The sequence below is a fragment of the Copadichromis virginalis genome, linkage group LG7 (genome assembly GCF_057382275.1).
Source record: "Copadichromis virginalis isolate Kocher_CV1m ecotype Utaka linkage group LG7, C_Virginalis_male_GT1.1, whole genome shotgun sequence".
In the NCBI taxonomy this organism is placed as follows: Eukaryota; Metazoa; Chordata; class Actinopteri; order Cichliformes; family Cichlidae; genus Copadichromis; species Copadichromis virginalis.
The window spans coordinates 49,090,692-49,111,418 of record NC_140624.1 but is presented as its reverse complement, the minus strand read 5'-3'; the positions used below and the strand labels follow the sequence as shown (position 1 = coordinate 49,111,418).

The window sequence follows — 20,727 nt, the reverse complement described above, 5'->3', positions numbered from 1 at the left end:
TCTGTCCGAAAGCAAAGTATTCAACCCTCAGTATTGTCTGTGATTTATTTTTTGTGTTCAATAAAGCACTTTTTAATTATGTTTTTAAAGTGCTATACAAATGAAGGTTTGCATTATTAATTATTATTATTATTTCACAAACTATAAAGCCATCATGCATTATTCTGAAGATGAAAAAAACGACCACAAAGTTGATTAATTTGGAAGAAAAGCACTCAGTATAATATTTGCTTTAATTGCGTGACACAAATTAGATATTTAATGGGGGATATGAAACGACTCCCTATGCGGTCCTTTACACAGAGCTCCCTATTTCACAGTGAGTGGGGAGTAGTGAGTGGCCGAATGATTTCCAACACAGGGTCCTTGTCCCGGCTCGTGATGTAACATAGATAAACATAATGTTTACCCACAATAATTTGCATATTTACCTGTCATGGGATAGGCCACCGCTTTTGGCACTACTCTGTGCCACTAAATAACAAATCCACAATTACGACGGGAAACAAACGCAGCAATGACAAACACAAATAGAGTTGTTGTTATTGGATAAATACGCCAAAAGCAGAGGTACCTGGTGTTTTTACAACTCAGGGTTAGCTAATGAAACTAGGCCCTAATATCACCTGCTCACGTCAGGTGACTCTCCAGTCGTTATTAACGAAAGTCTCAGGTATTCCCATGTCAGCCGTGTGCAGAATTTAGAACAACGCGGTTCTTCAACCACATTTCGCACGACTAACAAAAAGTAAGGAGAGTCACGGTTGCTATGAATACAAACAAACTTCTCTCTCCAATCTTTCGCTCTCCTTGCCTCTCCCTCCAGTCCCCTCCCCTCCTCCCCCTTCCGCTAATGTTTTGTTGCCGGGGCGACAGAGGCGGTTCCCTTCGCTCCAGTGATTTAAGACGAATACCTCTCACGCGCTTCCCTCAGTTCAGACTGCCGGTCCCTGCATGGCAACAGGAGCAAGGGATTCCCCCCCTGCCCCGTCGCCCCAGTCTATCTTCCCGTTTAGCATCGTTTCAGCTTTAAAAATGCAGCAGCCCGGCAGCTTTTAACCCGTTCGCGGTGGCATGTCCTGGAACCAAAGTGTAATGCGCGACGCGGAGCAGAAACTTTAAAATCCGGGGGATATTCAAAGCAGTGCAGCCGCATCCTCAGAAGAATCTTTTCAAACGGGACTCCGCATATATATACATTTATATATATGTGTGTATATATAAACTCTAAGCGATGAGGTGTGGACCTGACAAACTTTTAATGACAACATCTGACTGACTAACATCTCCTTGTTGGACTACAACAGCCTGCGCTCGCCCCAGGGATCAGCCCGCGAGGATTTACGTTATTTTTCTGTTTAAATTTCAGGCAGCCTCCAAATGACGTCGAGATGGCATTAGGTGGAACCCTTCTGCCCTCCATATCCACCTTTGCCAGCGGCCCCACTATCAAGAGTAAATCTATAGGAAACGCCAATTTAGTGAGTATCCTGTGGTCACTTCATATTATGCGCGCATGCCAAAAAAAATAGCACTGTGTGGGGTAAAAAACAAAAATAAAAAAAGCATCAAAGAATTGGGTGCAGTGTATTTCTAGCGTGCTTGTTTTTCCAATGTGTCTCTCCCATGTTGTTACACTACAGCCAGGGCTTGACACCACGCTCCAATGGGGCGTGCACCAGTTTACACAGGCTGCTTTAGCGTGGAGACAGTGAGACATGCACGGGAAGCGCACATGGGCTACTGTATTGCTCCGTGGAGAGCATCCAGCTCGATTAGCTTTCCAATTAAATGCAGTTCAAATTCAAAATATTGAAAGGAAGATTATTCTGAGTCTGATCATTAAAAAAAGGGCCCACTCTTTCAGCTACAAATCAGTATTCTTGGGAAGTGCTTACAGCCAAGGACACTTTCTGCACCACACTCAGCTCTGTAGCTAAGCTGTCATAATAATCAGTCTCCATACTGCAGATCCAGGTTCCCTTCACTCTAAATTACCCTGTTTTAGGGCTGTTTTCAAGCAGGACAGACAGGATAAAACCCTAGTGTGATTTTCTCGACTCTGTGCCTGTAAAAACAGCAACATGACACAAATGATCAAATTGTGCCAGCACACTCATAATTGCCTCTATAACTTTCCCGTAGAGATGGAAGGAGGAGTTGTCCCATCTTAAGAGATCCAGCGTGCCAGACGAAAGCAGCTGCCCCGACCCAGACCATCCCACTGCCACCAGCATGTCCAAGAAAGACACAGAGCTGGACCTGGACTTAGACTATGACTTTATTTTGTCCAACTCTATTCTGCAGCAGCAACAACTGCAGCAGCAACAGCAGGAGGATGCCATGGCATGCACCTCTGCCCAGGGACTGTCTCCTTCCCCTGGGTCTTTCACCTCATCTTACCCTCTCCCTTCCCCTCAGGGAACTGCCAGCGAGCTGCTCTACACCATTCCAGACATCAACGATGTTTCGCCCTCTGGAGGCTTCGTGGCCGAGCTCATGAGACCCGAGCTGGATCCGGCTTACCTCCAACCCACGAGCCTCCATGGGAAGTTTGTAGTCAAGACAACAATGGACATGGGAGATTACAACCAAAGCATGAATGTTAGCAAGGCCTGTGTTAACGCTGTGTCAGACCCGACTCCCTCACGTGCCTCGACGACCTTCGCGTGCCACAGGATAAAGCAGGAAAACCCCAGTAATTGCACCATCTCACAACCCATGGACCTACACCTGGCTGGAGTAAACTCCCATGGACGAGGAAGCCAGCAGCAGCAGCGTCCCAGCCACTTGGATCTTGGGTTCCATGGCAGAGGGCGCTCCATGACAAACAGCAGGTTATCCTCATCCTCTTCCCTCTCCCCGGACCACCCCTTGAGCCGGGAACACCAGGTGTTGGGCCATTCCCACTCTCAGATCCCTCTTCCTCCCCAGGGATACCACCATAGTTCGCCACCGGGATACACGTCCTACGCCCAGACATCATCCATGCAGTACCAAGGTTAGAGAGCATTTATTATAATAGAGAGTTCTTAAAACTGTGTTTTCTTAAAATCTGTCTAAGAACACAACTTATACAGAGTCAATGGTTTTAAACGAGCCATTGGTTCAAAGTATTGCACTTAAAAGGATCTTGTCCTCGTAAAACTCTTTAAAAGTCTAGCCCGCATACAGAATTTGAATTTCTATAGAATCTGTGTTGTTTGTTACTTTAAAACATTAAAACGAACCACTTCTCTGTTGTGGTGGGTTTTTTTTAATTAATTGTGGCACTGTGCAGTGTTTTGCAGAGAAGTATTAAAGCTTTTAGAATAGCAGCTTTATTTTGCACAAGCCTTTTATATGATTTAAGAGAGGCTGATGTTTTCTGAGTCCCTTCAAAGTTCGAGACAGAAGATACATTCTTTTTAAACAAATATTGAATTTTTATGCCTCTGTTATATCGGCTATAAGCCTACCCCACTGTTCAGTGACCTCTGATATAGTTATAAGTTTTCTCTGCTCATGTGGAGTATGATTAGGGACCATGATAACAGTTATTGTCACCTCTGTTTTTTGACTCCACAGAACCCCTCATGATATCTACTGGTGACTGCATGCCGGAGGAGCCAAAGCCTAAACGTGGTCGACGGTCCTGGCCGAGGAAGAGAGTGGCGACACACACGTGTGACTTTGTCGGCTGCGGGAAGACATACACAAAGAGCTCGCACCTTAAAGCGCACCATCGTACACACACAGGTATGCAGATGGGTGTTTGACGCTTCTGGCGTCCGCTTACACTAGTGTTAGCTTTTAGCCTTAGCACGCTCTCATTAAGCTTATTCTCTTATTTTCGTGATAGTTTCCTTGTTGAACATCACTTGCTCATTATGGACAAACATGTTTGAATAGGGGCTGGAAGGGTGGGGGCTGGGAGGGGGACTTGTTTAGCAGGTGCAGTAAAACAGGTTGATACTGATCCCTTTTCAAATACAAACCCCAGGCCGGATGGTTTGGCCTTTACACACTAGCTGCAGGACAGGATGGACCTCTTTTTCTCCTGAATGTGGGGAAGGCTGGGCCATTTTTAACCTCAGGGCCAGTGCTAACCGCTCTGTGTGTATTGTGTTTCCATCAAAGGGGAGAAGCCTTACCACTGCGACTGGGAGGGCTGTGGCTGGAAGTTTGCGCGTTCGGATGAGCTCACCCGCCACTACAGGAAACACACAGGCCACCGGCCGTTCCAGTGCCAGAAATGCGACCGGGCGTTTTCAAGGTCAGATCACCTAGCTCTCCACATGAAGAGACACTTATGAGACTTGGATGGTCGGTGGATGAAGGCTCCAGTGGGCGGGGAAGGGGACATGTATGTACGTTAGCAGAACCCTGAACAAACCTGTGACCTACAGTTTTTTTTTTTTTTTTTCTTTTAAACCACGATTTGCCTTCAAACTGGCGTCAAGCAACAAGACAAGCTGTGGTGTTCATGGCAAGAAACAAAAATGAAAGAGCGCTGGATCTTTAAGAGCCAAGAATTTCTCTCAAGACTGATCCCGTGCTCGCACGTTGTGCAGGTGACTCGACAAGACCTCTCAGCCAGGGTTGTAAACTTTTTTTATGAAAGGGACCAAACTGGAATTTGTGTTATTTAACCGACAAAACTTGGAGGACCAGGTGCCAACTGTTTTTTTTGGGGTTTTTTTCGAACTGGAAGTGTATTTTTGTCAGGGAAACCAGGAGCAACAGAAAAAACATCTCCAGAGGCCTTTACCAGCAACATGTCTTCATAGGCCCTGTAAACGACACACTGTACAATTAAATACATATATATTTATATACACATTTCACCTGCAATGCCATTGATTTCAGGTACAATGTTAATTTATACAGAATGGTGCTCAGTGACTCTGAAGGGTTTTTTTGTAATAAAAGGTACCAAAGATTATACAAAAAGGGTGAAATGAAAAAGTGCCATATGGTTTTTGTGTTTCTTGGAAACCTCTCTTCCGCAATCTGACTTAAATCAGGTAAACACTTCATTTTTTTTAAAGGTGATGGCAATCTTCAATGCACTGCAGCTGCAAAGTGCAATAATTTATATGAGACGCTTGTATTTTTGTATTGAATGAATAACTCTGAACAAATATTTGTTTGTTTATAGCCAAAATATGTAATATAATCTTGAACTTTGTACATTTGTAAATAATAATTCTTTGTTATTGTTTTGTATTTTACATTATAATAAAATGTATTTGGTATAAGAAGAAAAATCTTTATGACCTTTATGCCATTTCATTGACAACCTTTGATATCTAAAGACATGAACAGTTGGCAGGATGAAAGACATTAGTCCTATAAAAAAAAGTTTTACAGTAGGTTGAAGATTACTGCACTGACCTCTGTGGTAATGGTGAGATCACTCCAGGCGACCTAACACAATGTTGCCGTTAAAAAAGGTTTTCCAAAGAAAATTCACTCCTACAATGTCGCACTTCCATGGAGTTCTCTTTCCACCTGTCAGGCGGATGAATTGGGAGGACAACTGAGTTGGTGGCTGACGTTCAAGGGTGACACCAAATCTGACACCGATGTGCACAATAGGAGTACAAGCACTCAGATATGCTGCGGTGAGATAGATGACCTGAGACTTACAGCACTGAAAAGAGCTCAGTAGAAAGGTGATGTTGCTGAGCCGTTAAGGCTCTATACCTATACTGTGCAGGCCTCACAGTGTGACCTCGTAGAGATTTGGACTATAATAACCGTACTTATTTTTATGTATGTCAAATAAGTTTAAAAGATGGTGATCATTTTTAGATATTTAAATAGCCCTTCATTTTGACAGGGGATGTCAAAATGTAATAAATCTACCACTGTATCTAACACTGGGTTTGCAACAGCTGTGTTATTTATCACTAAGTATTTGGATTTGTAGCGTGATGACATTATAGCACCTTGCAAAGAATTTTATTAAATTTATCAAGAAAGAAAAAAGTAATTTACATCCTGATAAGAAAGAAAAGGGTAAAAACATAAGAACCCATGTATGAGTATTTACTTGTGTATTTAGATGTTGACACATTTGCTGTATAGTTACATTTATTAAAGTGGCACTTGGCAGGTGGGTGAAGCCTGAGATCAGATGTTGTGGTGAAGCAACGATAATAACAAAAACCCATAGAGACTCACCTTAAATTAAATCCTGAGTGAATTTGTACTGTGGCCTCCATTGGATTTGTTTTCTTTGAGGATTACGTGATCGCCTGAGTGGTGCTGCTGTGTCTCTGAGGTTTACTGCTCTTTGAGAGTGTACAGCCTTTGAATAATACAAAATTTTTATTATAATTTTTTAACAATATGAATTTATAAGATGATTCAAAACATCACATACTGATTACAGGGAAAAAGCATCCTATAGTTAGGACATTACAGCATTCTTTAGAGACTTAAGTACCACAGCACAGGGATGACAAGGGGAAAAGAAGGATGTGGACCATGCAGGTAGCATTGCTTTCCATTTGTTGTGAGTAGTAGCCCCCAGTCACACATCTTCAGGCTTGGAAGTTGGAAATATATTGTGGTCTATGTTGCCCCCTATAGGTTTATTTGGTTCAAGCACAGCACGATCCCTTCAGAATCTCCCTTTTAATTAAGAATTACACTTCTTAAACCAGACGGCTATAATTGCAGGTGTCATTTGTAGTGCTTGTTGCTACAGAAAGAATATGCTAATTTTCAATGTCTTTTAATTCAGCATTTTAATGACTAAAGTGTCAGACGGATTGTGGATTTCTTGTGTATGTGTGTTTATTTATTTTTTACATATAGATGTAAAAGTGAGTATACACATTTATTAACAGCAAAAAAAAAAAAAAAAAAAAAGCACTGTATTACTTCTCCCAAAGCTTTGACCCTCTTTATACAGTGCTCTGAAAAATCATCTCCTCCAAATGTGGTACAACTGGTTTTCAGGCGTTTTCCTACACCAGGCCTGGCAAGTTTGGGAACATTAACATTTTCACATTAATAAATGAAAAACTGGATTTTGTATTTATTCAAGTTACCTCTAATATTACATTTGTTTGATTATTTGAAAATAAAAAAATAAAAAAAATAAATCAGGAAGAAGGCTAATACTTCTCCATAGCACCACACATGTTAAAATGCATGCATATCTATCCATCTATGCGTATTGCAGATTCACCAGTTTAGTGTACCCTACTGGGACAGGCTCCAGATCCACCTCCGAAACACAACACTAACTCAGATAAGCAGTTAATCGTGGTGTTTTTTCATGCTGAAAAACAAAGATGAATAAAAAAAATAAATACAAACAAAACTCCACGTTGCTTGTGTTGAACACTTTAATTTTTCAAATCTCCATTTTAAGTCAACTCCAAAAATCAAATAAGAGTGCATGAATACTGTCAGAACCTTTCAGATGAACCCAGAACTCATCTCACATAACAGAAAAAAAAACTTAACATAAAACATACTGGTCTTAAGTATAACAAATAATAAACAGATTATTTCTGATGCAAAATTATTGTAATTTAATTTTTACTTCATTTTTAACCAATAACAAACAAAATCCTCCCCTCGTACAGCAGCCACCAGCTGATAAAGATCCAGTGTTACAAAGAAAGTAGAACGTGGAAGTGGTGAATAAAATAGTTTTTTTGGAAACTAAAAGGCTTATTGTGCACATTTATCAAAAAAAAAAATCTGCAATCAAAACATAGAGAAAGTGGTATGAAGATGGCTTGTTTAATCCTCATCAAAGTTCTGTTGTAAAAGGAAGTTGGCAGCCAAGTTCTCATTCTTCTCACAAGCAAAGTAGGCTTGTATAACAAGTCCCTCTGGAAATCCTAAGGCTTTTAGCTGGAATCAGAGAGTCATAGCTTAAAGTTAGTCAATCAATACGTTAATACATACTCCCCAGTCAGTAATATCCCTTCATTTGACATTTTGTTGAGTAAATGTTGCACAAATGTGACATGTAAGGGAAACTGGTTCACATAGATAGTCCACCATGTTTGGTAAAGGAGCCTTGAGCTTTGCAATTATGGAAAATGTGTCATCCATGTGTCGTTCTCCTCACCCTCTCAATGGCCTCCTTCTCCTGTGGTGTGACCTGGATATAGTTCATTTGATTTCCGCCGCCGCCGCCGCCACCACCTCCTCCTCCTCCTGCTCCACTGCTGCCACCTCCTGGCACTGGCTCTGGGACGGGTTCATTTAACATCTGAATGAACTGCTCTTGGTGGCTGCTGATCTCCTAGTGTGGTAGATAAAAAGAAGACTCCATAGCAATGGAAACTCTCTACTGCAGAAATAAATAATACATTAAAAATAAAGACTACAAACGATAATTTTATAATTAGAAAAAAATAGGTGATTAGGTATAGTAGTTTCCTAGAGTCACAAGACTCGCAAACACCAAGGGTCTAAAGGTTTATTTGCACAAAGCAGCTGGAATCTCATGAATTTGCTGTGCAGTCACAACTCAACACAACATGAAGCCAGAAAGTTTCACTTCTAAAATAAACAAATTAAAAAAAAATACATATTTTCTGACTTAAAGTCAATTTGTCTGCGCTCCCCTTATAAGTAGTCTCCTCATGGCAGCACTCCACTACTTCCAGCGCTTTTGCTACTACAGCCCGTGTCACAGTTTAGGTGGTTTGAGTTTAATGTTCTTCCTCAGACACCCCTTTATGCTACAGGCTACAGCAGAGCTGTATGTTTATAGTTTATAGTTAGAGACAAATTCATGCCGTAAGCTCTTTGTTGCATTCTTAACTCGATGAACTGACTCAGACCTTGGTCATCCATGGTGAAGTGGTGCAAGTAATCAGATTTGGAGTCCTAGGACGCGTACTAAAAACAGAAACTACTCTGGAAACGGTCCAGAGGTGCCTAAGGAGACAACCTGGAAGGGGAGACAATCACTCTACAATTTGCTCTCAATGTAGAGCAATTTTGATATAATTTTTTTCTAATCTTATGGTTAAACTTGTTAATATGCCAAGTTAGGAATGAACTGATCTGATATATGGACAGTATATCAGACTATTCCCCACTTGAAAAGCCAGATTAGATATGCTCACAACAGGCTGAAGCAATTCTTCATTTCTGTGTTCCTTGCCAACTGTGAGTCAGCAGCAGTGTAACAGTTGCTGGCAGGAGTGATACTGGCAGCACCGGAAATGTGCTCGTCATCTCCGAGCATGATGTGAGGAGAGCCTTCAAGAGAGTGAACACCAGGAAAGCAGCAGGACCAGACCCCCAGGTCGTATCCTAAGAGACTGCGCATACCAGCTAGCTCCTGTGTTCACTGAGATATTCAACATCTCTTTATCTCAGTCGGTGATCCCCACATGCTTCAAAGAGTCCATCATTGTTCCTGTCCCAAAGAAACCCCACCCTGCTTCTCTCAATGACTATCGCCCTGTAGCCCTCACCTCAGTAGTGATGAAGTGCTTTGAACGCCTGGTCAGAGACTTCATCATTTCTTCACTACCAGACACACTGGACCCACTACAGTTCGCTTACCGTCCAAATCGTTCCACAGACGATGCCATCTCTCATCTCCTCCACACATCACTCACTCACTTGGACACTAGAAGGGGGAATTATGTTAAAATGCTCTTCATAGACTACAGCTCTGCATTTAATACCATAATTCCCTCCACACTCACCACCAAGCTGGAGCATCTGGGACTCAGCTCATCTATGTGTCAGTGGATCTCCAACTTCCTAACTGGTAGACCACAGGCAGTAAGGATGGGCGGACATGTCTCAGCCTCCACCACTCTCAGCACTGGAGCCCCCCAGGGGTGTGTTCTGAGCCCCCTGCTGTACTCTCTGTACACATATGACTGTGTGGCCACTACCAGCTCCACCACCATCATCAAGTTTGCTGACGACACCGTCGTGGTGGGCCTGATCTCTGATAACAACGAGACGGCCTACCTGAAGGAGATTAGGAATCTGGAGAACTGGTGCCAGAGGAACAACCTCCTAAACATCAGTAAGACAAAGGAGCTGATAGTGGACTTCAGCACTAAGCAGGAGAGGAACTACCAGACCCCCGTCATCAACGAGTGCCCAGTGGAGAGAGTGGACAGCTTCAAATACCTCGGAGTTCACATCACGCAGGACCTGTCATGGTCCTGTCACATCAACACCGTGGTGAAAAAGGCCCGACAGCATCTCTACCACCTCAGACGCTTGAGAGACTTCCAACTGCCCTCCAAGGTGCTCAGGAACTTTTACTCGTGCACCATAGAGAGCATCCTGACGGGAAACATCTTAACCTGGTTCGGGAACAGCACCATGCAGGACAGACGAGCTCTACAGAGGGTTGTGCGGTCAGCTGAGCTCACCATCCGCTCTGAGCTCCCTGACCTGCACTCAATCTACAGCAGGCGGTGCTGGACCAAGGCCAGGAAGATCGTGAAGGACCTCAGCCATCCCAACAACAGACTGTTCTCTCTGTTGAGGTCAGGAAAGCGATTCCGCTCCCTGAAGACCAACACAGAGAGACTGAGGAGGAGCTTCTTCCCGCAGGCGATACGGTCTCTCAATCACACCACCACACAGTACTGATCCACACATATGGTTCTTACACACACACACACTGAACATTCTGGACATTGTTTTCACTTCATCACTTAAAGCATATTTGCACTGCACAAGACATAATGTGGAGTGCACAACACTGGTCACTATATTCTTCATTTCCAGTTAATACTTGTACAGCTGCTGTTATTGTGTGTGTATGTATGTATATATATATATATATATTTTTTTATTTTTTTATATTACTTCATACATTCTTATATAGTTCTATACTGTGTATTTTGTTGTACAGTTGTTTCATTTTTAACCTTAATTTATATTTTATTCCTTCCTAGTTAAATTTACCCTTTTTAATTTTTCATATTTATTTCCTATCTTATTCATAGCCTTTTCCTTTTTTTTTTTTTCCCCCCTTTAGGTCACGAGCAGTTGTCTAAGCATTTCACTGCATATCGTACTGTGTATGACTGTGTACGTGACAAATAAAATTTGAATTTGAATTTTGAATTTGAGTGCTAACAGCATAGCAGAAGCTAACAGCAAAGTGTGAGCAGTTTGAGCAGAGGTATTTCACATCTGCCATAACTGAAAATCTCCAGTCATGGTGCTTTTCAAATTCCCATTATGTAAGCTTGAGGACTCATCTTCTTCAACTTATACGATTTCGGTTTCACGGTAAAGATGTGCACTTGTGATAGTGATTCCCAACTAGCTAAAAGAAAGCAATGCAAATACATACATTTGAACTGAGCAACGCAAAAAAAAAATGTTAAAAATACCACTTCACTAAATTAGAATTATTTCATTAAATTATTTGTTGTAACGCTTAAATTCAGTCTGATGCTTCCTCAAATATAAAAGAGTGATTCTCTGAGCCCCTCCTTCAGAGTAAGGGATATAGCTTATCAACTTAACACTGATATCAGGCCTTCCAAAGGGAAGGTGTATTCTATCCAAACTGGAAAAACAGTTAATCTTGCATTGAGTAAGTAGAAGTATGAACTGGTCAAGTGACCTGTTAAGTGAAATGTGACTTTTTAACCCCTTAATTATATTAAATAAGAATTATGTTAAAAGCCTTTACTACATCCATGTTTCCAACAACATTTTTATTTTTTGACACATAAGGCTCTGTCCTGTCACCTGCAGCAGCTCTGGATTTTCCCTGCCGATCTCTTGCAGCAGGGCGGGAAGAAGGGCTGCGTTCTGCTGGATCAGCTGTCGCATCACCTGGAATTGGGGCTGATTTCTTAGGAAGTTCAGTGGATTGCCTACAAGTATGAGTCACACAGCGCAGGCAAAAAATTGAAAGAAAAAAGACACAAAGACAAGGGGGGAAAAAAAAAAAAAGAGCCACAGGAAGAACAACAAAGAAAAACATTTTTTCATTGAAGCTGCAGAACAATATAAGGCCATTTACCTCCCCCAGCACTTGGTGAAGACCTAGTATTGGCAGGAGCACTAGCATTGCCTGCAGGTACAGCTGGAGCTCCACTCGCTGGAGGCGCCGCTGCATCACGACCTGATGCATTACCCTGATTTCTGCTTGGGATACCCTGTGGGGAAATTGATGACATACACCTGTTTGTTTGCTATGACACAGTTACTGAATATACAATACTCTGTTAAAAATTTCACTGCTCTTACTGTGAGGAGGTATTCCATAGCTCTGTCGGGGTTGTTAAAGCTTGCTCTCAGAGCAGCCACCACCTGCTCCCTCTCGTAACCCATGAGCATCATCTCATTCACCATGGCATCATATGAAGAGCCTGTCACTGTACGGATACAAACACAAAGACGGAACATTTCGTTATTACAAACTGAAAGTCAAGTTTTGCTTTCCGACATTTAGTACGTCATCAGCCACTTCTAGAAGAATGTAGTAAACTTAGGAACTTCTGCTCAATGGTGCAACATTGTAATGACCCAATATCTGCATATATGTTCGGTTTCAACAGGGACATGGGCTGTGCGATATAGAGATGGACCGATCCGATATTACGTATCGGTATCGGTCCGATACTGACCTAAATTACTGGATCGGATATCGGAGAAAAATAAAAAATGTAATCCGATCCATTAAATATCACGAAAGCACCTCACAAAACTTGCAACACGCCGTAACTCGCCTCAGAACGTTAGCACGTCGGAGCAGTATGCATCACGTGATAGAGCAGCTGTGGCATGCGGGACCTGTCGGTGGTCTGGATAGCATGTGGAGCTTCGCTAGCAACCCGGCATTTCATCTCCGACAAAGTTATCCAGAGAGAAGTAAAGCAAGTGTGTAAGTCCATCTCTGAATGTTTGTAAAGCATTCCTGCGTTAAGCTTAACAAGCGACTGCCTCTCCTGCTGCTACTTCAATCATGAAACTGCTTAACGATCAGCTGATCGGCTTTTCTGTCGCGAGTCCGTGTCTCTAGTTTGCTTTTGGCCCACTTTGCACCAGAAAGAGGAAACCAGTGGCTGAACAACAGCAGCACGTTTAAGCTTGATCAGCTGTTGTTAGAATGTATTTAATATTACTTTCTACTCCAGGATCTTTTTCTACGTAGCTGACGCTGGTAACTGTGCAGGGGCGGATCTAGCAAAGTTTAGCCAGGGGGGCCGATAGGGCATTAACAGGGAAAAGGGGGCACAAAGACATACTTTTCTTTCTTATTCTCATTTAAAATGTCGAGCTTTTAATAAATAATTATCTGACACCCAAAGTTTTAATTTGATGCAAAATGAATAGAAGTCAATTACTGTATATAGTAACTATTAAGTCTAATATATATACCCTAGTAAACTATAGTACTTTTTCCTTTGGGAAGGTACCATCTGTGCAGTCTGCAATTTTGTTGAAGAAAGATGTTGAATCTATTTAATATTTCTTGAAAAATAATTGATTTCTGTGCATTTTTTTTTTCACACTGCATCAAATTAAGGTTGATTACGTTGATTAAGCATCATGAGGTGGAGCGTGAGGGGTGGTTCCCTATTTTTTATTTATTTATTTTTGTTGTTGCTGGGAGTTGGAACCCTATTAGTTAGGTTGCTTAATATTTACGCTAAGTACTCTTTAAAATACCAGAATAGGGAGGATGGTGTAGGTTTAAGTTTATTAGATTGATCAGTATTGCTGAACTATGAAATATTTTTTTTTTTGCATACAGGTATAACAGAATAGCTTTAGTGTAGTTGTTGTTTTAAACTTGAGTATGAACTTATACAAAATGCAGCAAGATATTTAAAAAACAGTTTTGTTGATTAAAAAACACTATATCGGATTCATATCGGTATCGGCAGATATCCAAATTTATGATATCGGTATCGGTATCGGACATAAAGTGGTATCGTGCCATCTCTAGTGCGATATGACCAAAATCTCATATCCTGATATAAGACATCTATCGATAACGATATTAAAAAAAATTAAAAAAAATAAAATAAAAAATTAACATTTTAAATTCTGTGAATCTCGGGCAGCTCGACTTGCGTGAAGTGTTTCCAGCTGCGCGTCATGTACCTGGAGTCGAGTGTTTTAACCGATGCATGAAACGATACATTTTTAGACCTAAGTTGTAACAGCCGCTATTTTCTTTGTGAATATTTATTGCACGGCGTGCTGCGGGGAAAAGCCCGTTCCAACGTTTGAGTCTAGGGTTTATTTTTTAGCACCTGGCGGCTCTTTTTTGCTTCTCATCCGTAAACACTGCATACTCTTTCATGTGAATTAGTTTATTTTGAAAAGTCTCAACAGTATCTTGAACTTTATTGTGAAAGCTTTATGTGGAAAATAAAAAAGCGGACACGCGATGGTTTTACCGTTGTTGTTGCTAACGACAACGCATAAAAACAGGCGCTTGTCCGTCCGTAGTGTGGTTATATTAAATATAAGAGAAAGAGAAAACTTTAAGAAATTAATATAGCCACTACAGTGACCATCAAAACGATGAAAAATTATTGCCGTAAATGGTTTATTTTGTGACACCACGAAACAAACGATAGCGTAAAAGGAAATGATAGACGTTTTTATACAGTCATCCGATATATATTGTTATATCAAACAGCCCTACTTTAGCCATTATAAAATCTTTCCCCTCAAATACAACAACAAGAAAAAATAGAAATCCAACAACAATAGAACGCAATAGAATACTAAACCTCACAAAAACAAGCTTACCTAGATTTGAAACTGCTTCACTGATTAAGTTTGTTGAATCTCCAGAGCGTCTGTAACAGAAGGAGACCTTGGATTAGGTCTAAAAGTCGTTTCTCAAAGCCACACACTGAACAGTTAAAGAGAAGCATCAGCCCGTCTTTACCCGACAGAAGTGGAAGATGCTTCAGTTGTTGAAGGCTGGCTCTCCTCTGGTTTGTCGTCTGTAGAAGATTGCTCTGCTGGTTTGTCTGAAGTGGATGATGAATCAGACTGTGCAGCTGGAGCTGTAGTGCTGGGAGCAGGCACTGCTGTTGAACGCTGTGAGGCAGCGGGGGCTTTTTTAGGCTGCAAAACAAATTTGTAGTTTTTTTTTTTTTTCTCTTTTAGTTGTAATCAAAATGGTAAATTTGGGCTGTATTTTACTTAAGGCTGCTCTCTGCTGGATCAGCTGTCGCATCACATGGAATTTGGGACTGATTCCTTAGGAAGCTCAGTGGGCTGCTATGGGTCAGACAGTGTGAGCAACAAAAAGACAGCCTCAGGAAATATCCAGCCAAAGACAAGGATTTGCTCACTGAACGATTGCTTGGATATAAAAAGTTCTAAGGTTGTAGCTGATTATGTGACTATGTGAATCCTTAGAAGGCCCAAAACTTCACTATTGATGTAGGTATTTGGGACAGCCCTCATTTTTTAATACCATAAACCTATAGCTTCTAGATACATAAGCAACAATTTTGGCACTGCAGTCGCTCCTCTCTCATAATCAGCATTTTACCTCATGGATCTTAAACTTGGAACTACACCATTCTCCAAAGTATAAAACTGTAAAAGCACCTGCTCATACCCAAAACAACAACATGTTTTAAATACACAAAGACATTGCCTTCATTTTCTGTGGCTTACAACTCAGCCTCAAACATGAATCAGAGCCCAAGTAATTGTGCTACTTTTACATTACTCATCATTAGGAGAAACTGATTTTCATTACCTTTGTTGGGCCTACTTTTGCTCTGGACTGTGCAATCTATTTCAGTTGTGGCGGCTGTATTCCTCAGGACTCCAGTGTGAAGTTTGTGAAGTGATGTAGAAGAGGGGGTTCTGATATTTTGGGCAATATTTGGCTTCTTATTATCAGTATTTTTTCTAGACTACTCTGCACTGCTGAGCAAATAAGATTAGAGGCCTACAGACACACAGTGTAAACTGCACATTCTCTGCGAAACAGGGAGCACAGGAGTGGAGAGAGAAAGAGTACAGTAGCTCACATGAAAGTGCAGATAAAAGAGCCAATTAACAAATTAAAACTTTTTGTTTTTGTTTTATGTTTTTCTGCACTTTTTTAATCTATTTTAAGTTTGGTTGGAGAGTTTACAAACTTATTGAAGGCTACAATCAGCCTATTTCTTATAGACACATTTTCACAGGCAGGGGACCATTGTGTAGCACAATAGAGTTAAAAAACAAACAAACAAAAAACAACCCCCCCCCCCCCCCCCCCCCCAAAAAAAAAAAAAAATTTTAAAAAAAAAAATCGTAAAAAAGTAATTCTTGTACGTTTTGAGGATAATCCCTGCTTGGAACAACTAATTTTCCATGCAGTGGAATAGACAGCAGAGCTAAACAGTGACCTTCTATCCATACTGTACTGATCATGCTGTGAGCACTCGTTCCTGTGCAGAAGAGGATATTTAATAGCAGACAAGTGGTTGGAAATGCCGAATCATAGTCGAGTATGAGCTTGTACTCATAATATGCAAGGACATGGCGTTCTACAGAAACATCACAAGATGTGCTTGACAAAGAACACCTGCAATTTACTAAAACTATTCCTAATTCCCAAACCTTTGTCACCATGACGACCACAAAGTTCTTCTCGTCGATTTTGTATTCTTTGAGCGGTGAGTCATCACTGAGGATTTTTCCTGTAACACAAAAAAAAAAAAAGTCAAAACTTCAGGGCATTCCCTCCCTTAACCTCAACAACAGATAATATCAAACTATGTCAGTAAACAGATGAATCATCTGAATTTATCACCACAACTTGTTCTTCATGATATGATTTGCTACACGGCTTTTGTTTTGTACTTTATGTATGTCGGAGAATTTTTTAGCAGGTCAAGCAAAACCCTGAGGTCTAAATGGCAATACAGTATTGTTATATAGACAAAGCTTCTAAAGTACAATGAGCCCCCGATGGTTTTCAAAAACACAAAAGCTCAGCTGTGTCACTTAAGTTTGAGGGAGACAAAAATCTATATTTTTAATGCAGCTTTTCCCTCTATTGCACTTTTTGAAATATAGACACTAGCAAAAATTATTTAAACAAAGGAAAATTAGCATTTGTGGTGACTTCAATTGCAACAGGTTCCCTGAATATACTTGATTAAGGACTCAGTCACATAGCCCTAGAGCCTAGTCAGCCCAACAAAGGGTTGGCCAGTAACCCTGGAAACCCTTTGAAGGCTAGGAAAAAAATATGTATTCATTCACTGGTTGACGAGCGGTTGTTGGAGGTTGCTGACTGCACCCTCATTATTCTTTTGTTTGCTAGCCGACTATCATGGTCGCCAAAAGCTCACATGGAAGATACCAAGTTGTCCGCAAACACTCGATTGTGCAACGCAAGTTAGAAACAGAACATTCACCTTCAAAGTAAAAGCAGTGCTTTATTGCAACTCCAACGTGTTTCAAAAGACACAACCTTTAGTTTGAAGATGAATGTTTTGTTTACAGTTCGCACAGCTTCTTTAACACACAGCTTGTACATCAAGTGTATTTGCAGACAAGTTGTTGTCTTCCATAATACCTTTTTGTGACCAATTCCATATAGCCACTACTAGTAACTTCCTGCAACCACTTGACAGCTGGTCAGGGAATGCACATTTTCCCTAGCAACAGGGGATAACCAGTGGGTCGCTGACAGCAGGTTGCTAACTGGTCATTAGGGCTGTGTGACTACAGCCAATAATACCAATAATGGTTTAAAAGCATACATACAAAAAGCAACAAAAATTGGGACAACTTCAGTCAGTTCAATGGCTCTGCAATGGTCGTCTTTCATTGAACTGTAAACCTAAAAAAAGCCCTAGCCTACAACTCAAAAATACAAATAAAAAAATCAGCTCCTGCATATATAGCAACACTACTGAGACCTTATAACAGCTGTCAACCTCTTCGATAATCTGATCAGGGTCTTTTAACAGTTCCCCGCCCTCATTTTAAATCTCAAGGTGATCATACTTTTGAGGCTGTAGCTCCTAAATTCTGGACCAGTGTAGTTTAAACGACTGTTAGTGTTTTCTTAAATGTTCACTCATGTTTCATTATGCGTTTATTGGAGTTGTGTGTATGTAGGACTGAATGTAAGCCAATGTTGGCATGTTTGACGCTTTTCTTTAATGTGTGATTTTATCCAAACTTTGAAGCACTTTGTAACTGTGTGCTTAAAAAGGGCTAAAAGAATAAAGTAATTTTTAAAAAATTAATATTTCCTTGAAGAAAGAAAGAAGTTAAGAAGATACAAGAGCATATAACATACCAGCATAAATCAGTTTCTGTCCGGCAACTGAAAAGATTTCCTTCCCCTTTTCCTGCTCAATCCTCTCTTTCAATGTCCTCACCTGTGAAATAAACATATGCATTTTTACTTCATATTTTCATCCCTTACCAACAAAACCATTAAGATGTTTTACTGGCACCATTTTGTCCAGCCCTGCAACGCTAACAGGAGTAAAAGTCCAAAGTGTGACCCAACTGTGTCAGCTGTGTCATCGGTGATTATGCAAAACCATACATTTAAAAGCAGTGCAACTATAATCTGGCGACTAATATGCATACAAGCACGTCGAAAGTAAAAGTAAAGTGTCTGCACTAAAGTTAATCATATTAGAATGAGATGTAATGAGATGTGCTGTAGCCAGCCGGCCTTCAGTAGCCGACGGTTAAAGCTAACGCTAGCTCAAAGATTTATATCTTTGCCCAAAGACAAAAGGGAGTTTATACAAGCTTAATAACAAGTACAACATGTTTTAATTACTTTAAATAACACTACTTTCTCTAAATGGCACCAATGTTTTCTTGTTTTACCTTAACCCAAATGTTCCAATTACAATAAGTTTTACAAGCTAACATAAAAAGACTGAGAAACACTAAAATGGTAAGGTTCAAGCTAACCTGTCAACCCCACCCCGCCCCCCGTAACACTCACATTTGGAGCCTTAAGTGGGCTACGGCTAAATGCTGAAAACAAAAACAATTTCCTGATTGGTTTTTAAAAATAATGCGCATCTGCATTAAGCCGAACTTCTAATGCACGTCAGACGCATCCAAAAAGAATCTTACGTTATAACCCAGACTTGCCTATAAAACGCCAAAACTGGAAATGGTCAAAACAAATCATGTCGATTTCAGGACATACTCAACTCCCATTCCACTCCCCTGTCACAAAATGCATGATTATTAACTCTCACCGTCTCCTCTTCATCGATGTCGATTTTGAAAGTCTGCTGCTGTAAGGTCTTCAAAGTTATTAGCATTTTGTCGGTGGAGTTTTATTATTCCTGCGTCCGGTTTAAACGCTTTAAATCCAACTTGCACGAGTCTTTACTGTTTTCGTTAAATCATCGTAAACTGTCAGCCGCCATGACGTATCGCTTTTCTTCTTCTATGTTAAATACTTGACGGACAGCGCTCCTGCTGGATTGCTTCGGTACTGCAGTAAATTGAGCATTGGTCACAATGCTCAGGTGTGCTCGTTGATGAGTTTTCCAACACGCTTGATTCCAATGAAGTATTACAATGCAGAAACACTGCGAGCTGATTAACTGAAGGCACACAAGTATAATCGGCAAAATGACGCAGAAAAACTTAAGTAAGCCAAGAGTCTTGTGGATTATAATTTCAATAACATGCAAAAACATATTTTATAAGCTGATGTTTTATGGCTATTTATAATACCTGCAAATCCAGCATTAACTGGAGATGAATGTGAATTAACAGAAAACAGAAATTCTCCAGTACAGTTAAGCACATTACTTAAGAACATTTTTACTGCTCATCATTCATTTTGTTTCATGTGATGCATAAGGGCATACACATAAAAAGCCACTCCCCCAGCTACTAGTCCCCAGGTGAGCTTGCAAACTTTCCTTTCTTTTCTACTCATTTATTTGTAATACAGTACAGGGTAAGGTACTGCGCAAAAGTCCAGAGTCACCTGTCATTAGTTTATATTTTGCTTCGAAAGAGCCAGACTTTCTTGTACTTTTTCAAAGTGGTCTTGAGCAGGTCTTGGCTTTCTGAAGGTCATTTAAAGTTTTTCTTTGGACAATGGCTGCTTTTTCACTCATGTTCAGTCCTTTTACGTGACCATTTTCAGGGAAATGTTTGCTTGTTTGTTTCTTGAACCACTTAACTTACGTATGACTCACTAACCACAATAAAACACTTAACTCGAGCGATGAACACAGTGTCTTTCTACACATAACAGACATCTTGGCAAATTGTATTAAATTGTATCTTTAGGCACTTTATTACTAGCAGCCTGTCACAAAAGCACATCATTTGTTCCCATTTCTTTAGTTGAATCTACAAAAAATGCCAAAGATAACACAGTTTGAAAGGCATGAAATAATATTTCTGTACCAATGAGATGAGTCCCAAAGATCTATGAGCTGAAAACTTGGCATATCTCAGCATGCTGTGCACTGTGTCCTTAAAGATTTTGATGAAACTAGACAAGTGGAGGAAGAAAAAACAAACATACCCCCCCACACACACACACACATCAGCAGATGAACAGTATCTGAAAGTCATGTTCCTAAGAAATAGGAAGTAAAAATCATAGGTCTGACACAGGTCTGATAGCTGTTGATCCATCTACTGCTCACTGAAGCCTCATCAGGAAAGAGGGAGAAAAGACTGGACCGAACTGAAAATCAGCTGCAACAGAATATAGGAGAGAGTATCTACAACCATCTGTCAAAATTGATGAATTGAATGTGAACACAGATAAGC

The 20,727-nt window shown here is 40.6% G+C and overlaps 2 protein-coding genes across 3 annotated transcripts; one reads left to right on the top strand and one right to left on the bottom strand.

Moving 5' to 3' along the window:
- The first annotated feature begins 916 nt into the window (after window positions 1–916).
- Window positions 917–7,508, top strand: klf4 (Kruppel like factor 4). Its single transcript, XM_085463881.1, has 5 exons — window positions 917–1,239; window positions 1,370–1,481; window positions 2,146–3,001; window positions 3,568–3,738; window positions 4,120–7,508. The coding sequence occupies exons 1-5, from the start codon at window positions 1,235–1,237 to the stop codon at window positions 4,293–4,295; spliced, it is 1,320 nt and encodes a 439-aa protein (XP_085320007.1). The 5' UTR covers window positions 917–1,234; the 3' UTR covers window positions 4,296–7,508.
- Window positions 7,330–19,401, bottom strand: rad23b (RAD23 homolog B, nucleotide excision repair protein). Of its 2 annotated transcripts, none has more exons than XM_085463882.1 (10): window positions 19,182–19,401; window positions 18,251–18,332; window positions 16,555–16,634; window positions 14,873–15,054; window positions 14,731–14,780; window positions 12,211–12,338; window positions 11,984–12,119; window positions 11,707–11,834; window positions 8,081–8,257; window positions 7,330–7,860 (listed from the first exon to the last, which is right to left on the bottom strand). In XM_085463882.1, the coding sequence occupies exons 1-10, from the start codon at window positions 19,245–19,247 to the stop codon at window positions 7,747–7,749; spliced, it is 1,143 nt and encodes a 380-aa protein (XP_085320008.1). In that variant the 5' UTR covers window positions 19,248–19,401; the 3' UTR covers window positions 7,330–7,746. The 2 variants fall into 2 exon arrangements, with proteins under 2 accessions (XP_085320008.1, XP_085320009.1); XM_085463883.1 differs by lacking the exon at window positions 19,182–19,401 and adding an exon at window positions 18,799–18,872.
- Between the last annotated feature and the right edge of the window lie 1,326 nt (window positions 19,402–20,727).

What these genes read in the sequence shown, in the direction of transcription:
- klf4 (XM_085463881.1), top strand. An exon ending in CTATAGGAAACGCCAATTTA is followed by an intron (nt 1,482 to 2,145) that starts GTGAGTATCCTG and finishes ACTTTCCCGTAG; the next exon opens with AGATGGAAGGAGGAGTTGTC. An exon ending in ATCATCCATGCAGTACCAAG is followed by an intron (nt 3,002 to 3,567) that starts GTTAGAGAGCAT and finishes TTGACTCCACAG; the next exon opens with AACCCCTCATGATATCTACT.
- rad23b (XM_085463882.1), bottom strand. Translation starts at nt 19,247, where the DNA reads ATGCTAATAACTTTGAAGACCTTACAGCAGCAGACTTTCAAAATCGAC. An exon ending in GCATCTTCCACTTCTGTCGG is followed by an intron (nt 14,781 to 14,872) that starts GTAAAGACGGGC and finishes CTTCTGTTACAG; the next exon opens with ACGCTCTGGAGATTCAACAA. An exon ending in CTATGGAATACCTCCTCACA is followed by an intron (nt 12,120 to 12,210) that starts GTAAGAGCAGTG and finishes ATTTCCCCACAG; the next exon opens with GGTATCCCAAGCAGAAATCA.